General features: G+C 37.1%; 1 protein-coding gene across 3 annotated transcripts in view; it reads right to left on the bottom strand.

Annotated features, from left to right (window-relative positions):
* The window catches only part of LOC107703475 (capZ-interacting protein-like), a 21,483-nt gene extending 17,197 nt beyond the window's left edge, over positions 1-4,286 (bottom strand). For 2 of the 3 annotated variants that reach the window (XM_016506090.1, XM_016506089.1), the window contains exon 1: positions 3,998-4,285. In XM_016506090.1, the coding sequence (XP_016361576.1) occupies positions 3,998-4,003 (6 nt within the window). In that variant the 5' untranslated portion in view covers positions 4,004-4,285. Of the gene's footprint in view, positions 1-3,997 lie in introns of all 3 variants that reach the window. The other variant, XM_016506092.1, reaches the window with a different exon arrangement.
* Between the last annotated feature and the right edge of the window lie 405 nt (positions 4,287-4,691).

Raw genomic sequence — 4,691 nt, 5'->3', positions numbered from 1 at the left:
ATAAAACTTTAATAATAACACTTTAGTCTTTAGTGCAGGTTGGCATTCAGAAATATCAGATGCCTCAACATGGATGTGCTGATGCGATTTCTCCTCTCTGTGATTATTTGTCCTGTTTTTGAGAAGACTCTCTATGAGGTGACCGATGTTGCAACAAATTGCAGTGTCTTCCTACCTTAACCAACGCACTTGCGTTTAAATCGGGCTCCCCTGTCCCTCTGTCGCTCTGTGTACCTGGCCTGTACCACTACACTCGCTATCTTCGGAGCGTGTGTCCCCCTTCCTTCTTTCACATAATGGTATGATCCTAGTCTGTCCTCCCATGTAATTAGCCGCATGTGTATTTTTATTTTTTTTTGTAACTAAAAAATGCATAAAAATAAGGCTTTTATGAAAACACTAAATAAAAAATTGCTTACCAACACACAAACCATTCACAATTGCTAAATTGGTGTAAAATAGAAGGCTCCGGTTGAAGATTTGACTCTCCCCGACGGGAGTCGGCTCTTCTCGTTCGCTACAAAGAATTGGCTCTTAGAGCCAGCTCGTTCGCGAACGACACATCACTAAACCTCTCACGGCAGGCGCATCATCAGCTTGAGATCGGTTTTTAGAGATCGGCCTTTTTAGAGACTGCCGATCAATCATCCCAACATGATTATCGGCCGATAGTGATTGGTAGCCGATCAATCGGAGCACCCCTACCCACAGTAATGCAAAGTTGCAAAAAGACCACATATTTTCACACTTGTATAGAGTATGTTTATGGCCTAAGTCACCATTTCTTTACTAAAGGCAACAGAGTTCAAAGACAATCATGTTCTTCTAGAGTGATCTCTATCCAGAAGTGCCCCAGTACTATGACATCATGTTCTGGCTTGGAATATTCGGAGCGAATGTTGTGCTGGAAAAGTCGAGCCTTCGCAAAACACTCTGGTGTGAGTCAGTGAGTTATGATGACGGACTCCACCTCACACCCAGATCCCATCAGGGTCCAGGTCTTGAATCAATCACACAGTGTTCCAGGAGTATGCAATGACTCCATCTACAGCACGGACATCCACGTCCTGTGACGGGACAACCTTTCTCCACTTGGCATTATCTGACATCTGAAAGGTCTGTTTGGTTGGAATGGACAGTTACCTGACAGTGACACAACTATGAACCAAACAGCTGTTTTGAATCATGGCATGGAAAAGACATGGATATTGTGTCCTGCACTGAACATTTACATCACTTGCTAATACTCCAAATGAAGTCATGTCCCTGAATTTTTTTTGACAAGTTCACACCCATATGCTCTCACAGTCTCCCAGCACAAAGTTAAGCAAGTTCCTTTATGAGGTAATGAAGGATTGCTCTCCTAAATGCACAGAACACTATCAAGTACAAAGAACAAACCAAATATACAAGCTTTTTCGGGAGGAAGCTTGTTGTAGTCGGTTAATGTTATGTTGCAATAACATTTCCCTTCTCCAAATCTCTCTGTCTCATCTATGAACACTCTGTGTGGTTGTGCACAGCTCAGACAAGAGAGTTAGCTGCCCTAACAGCTGCCGAGGTGGGACTGACACTGACCCACATGCTCACATAGCTGACATTCAGGAGATAATCAACTTAAATATCCAGAAGTCCACTACAGTGGTACAGTGCTCTGAGAGTCAATATGACTGAACGCAAAGCTGTAAAACAGACATGCATTCAATGCAGTCAATCCAGTCTTCACAACTCCTATAGCAGCCAAGATACATTTTTTTAAAGGCAGGAATTAAATCATCTCTTTAAAAGTGGCTCAGCTCAGAATGTATTTACGAATGGTTCCTCTGGATTAAATTATGCAAAAGTTGACTATCATAATAAAATGAGCTGAGAAACCCATTTATTTTGTCCCTTTTTTTTGTATTAATTTTTTTTGTGCTATTTGACATGCATATCTGAGTAAACAAAGAATTCTCCTGACCACAACGTAATTTTCCGAACCAGACAACAGAAGCACATGCACATTCAGGTGTTTTCTATGTTATTCTGTCACTTCCCAAGAAGCAGCAGCACATAAAATTTAGTTTTAAATAATTCTGCTATAATATTGTGTAACGCCACACTGTTGCCTCAGTCTGCATGATCAGTAATTATAACAAACATCTAACATGATAAAGCACCAATTATCGAACACTATAAATGTTGATGAGCGACTTTGTTGATGATGTTTCCAGTTGTTGACTCATTTGCATAGCATATTTTTCACATGAAGATGAATTACAAATACTGATATGAAATGTGTAATAATTGTAGTTCTTGAAACTGATCAGTTGAATTTCTCCATTCTCTAATATTTTGATTGAAATTTTACAAAAGTTATATCTTTAAAATATAATTTGTTAGTCAAATAATTTCTTGAAACAGCCATGAAAAAAAAAACATAATATGCATACATTTTAAACCAAATTAACTGTTGAATTTTTAGGCATTTATTTTGGTATGTCCAACTCAAACAATCACTTAATTGATATTCAGAAATTTTATTAAAATAATATAATTATTTATTATTGTTATATTTGCAAAGCTACTTAATGATATATGGCAGCTTTAGTGGAACATAATATATACAGAGGCTATATAGGACACAGTAAAAAAAACCACACAGAAACCTATGGAAAAATTCACATAATTTGCCCACAGGTCAGTTGCACTCAAAATTTCCAAGTTGTCAAAGCTCTTCAAAAAGGTTGTCTACTTGTATGCCAGTTGTTGTAAATTTATAGGCACTCAAAATATTCACTGACAGAAAAAAAGTGATTAGAGCATTCAGCCACAATTAATCACAAACTGTATGCTGGAATCAGTTGTCAAAAAAACTCCTATCTGCAAACCAAAGCATACATGCACCTACAAACTCAAGCACGTGGGTCCACCATCCAACCCCGCCATTTTAATCTGTCATACGAATGAGGTTACACCACTTCCTGTGTCAGTTAGCTTGCTGTCATTCCACTTATACTTTCTTTCTAACTTGAGACTTGTAAGGGAGGCAGTGTCAAAGCAAAAGGATTCACTGGTCAAACACAATTCGAAGAGTCAATGGCACAAACACAACAACAAAACCGCTAGTGATGATAGCAGCCTCTGCGAACAAGGTTATGTGAATTATGATCGATGGAGGTTTACAGGTGGCTTGGCCAATGTGAATTACATAACCACAGCTATGCTTTATTCATCTTTTACCCACTGACTCCAAACTCACATATGACATTGCCAAGAGTGTTATTATGTGGAAACCATTATCATCTCTTAACCTTGACAATACACATATTTTAAACCCTAATTAATTTGCCCAAAAAATATGCATTAAACAGGTTAAACAAACAATAACTAATTTAACCCAAACATGTATGTTAAATTAAAAACTATATAATGTATAAATATATTATGCATACAGTGGAGTCGAAAATTCTGAGAGCACAAAATCTGAGATACAAAATGTAACCTGAATCTGGAAGTAAAAGTTTGAGGATTTAGAAATGCTATGATGTAATTTCAAGAAGGCATATTTATCTATTTAAGCTAACAAACATAAAGTTTTACACAGAAGTGCAGCTTTAGTGCTGTTGGCGTTAGAGCAAAGGGACAAACCAATACAAAACATTGAAATGTTAATGTATGTTAATTAAATTGTTTTTTTTTAATTTGTACTCAATATCATTTGTAATTAAAAATTATTCAATAAAAAAAAATCAAAACACAAGCTTTTCACTATAATTTTGGAACCCACTGTATAATCAAAACAGACTCGTCAAAAAAAAAAAGACGTCTATAAAGATTGATGCTTTGCCATCTTGAATCATCTCGTTGCATCTCATGGACTGAAATGCAACAAGTTTTTGTTTACTCTGCAGCAGACAACGTATGAGCAGTATAGGAAGTAAACTTGCAAAGTTTGAGGAAAAAAAATCGCAACAACAAAGAGTTTGAAGCGCAAGCACAGTAAATGATTGCATACCTCCATCTTTCACGCCTCAACTTCTTGTAGCTGTTTTGGTGTGACACTTGCTGAAGGAACACGCGCTCTCTGTCCTCACACGAGCGCAGAGTTAAGAGGGTGGTCGTTAGTTATATTTAGGTCTGACTCTTACAACATTTCCATGGTCAAAAGATTGTGCCATACTCTGCTAAAAAGCTGTTGCAGTGAAATGACTTGTAGTTTCTCACGTATTTCCCAAGATTACAGAAACTACTCATAAAAACTGTGCTGAAAATACCGTTATTAAGGTGCAATAGGTCATTCTTTACAGAAATATTTCACACAAAGAACAGCACTTTTGATAAATATAATTAAAACTGTGTTAATGTCATGAAGACTCTACACATCTATTTTCTAGAAACAGCTATTTTATTCTGCATTGGGCAGGTCGCCCCCTCATGGGCGCAGCCATATTTACATCACATGACAAGCCATGGAATGGACAAAACTACTACAACTAGTACCACCACCAATGATACATTCATTTTTTTCAAAGCTCAAGACATTTTAATAAAGTGTAAAAGTACATCTAAAAAAAAAAACACACACGTAACAACAAACAAGCAATACAGCCTACCACAGTGGTTCTCAATCAGGGGGCCTCAAGATAACTTAAAATGACAAAACATAAAACAAAGGTGTGTTAACAGTATAGTGAAGAGTGTGGATTTGC

Source organism: Sinocyclocheilus anshuiensis, unplaced genomic scaffold (genome assembly GCF_001515605.1).
Source record: "Sinocyclocheilus anshuiensis isolate Anshui unplaced genomic scaffold, SAMN03320099.WGS_v1.1 scaffold330, whole genome shotgun sequence".
In the NCBI taxonomy this organism is placed as follows: Eukaryota; Metazoa; Chordata; class Actinopteri; order Cypriniformes; family Cyprinidae; genus Sinocyclocheilus; species Sinocyclocheilus anshuiensis.
The sequence above is the reverse complement of the archived record's forward strand: the minus strand, read 5'-3'. Positions and strand labels throughout refer to the sequence as shown.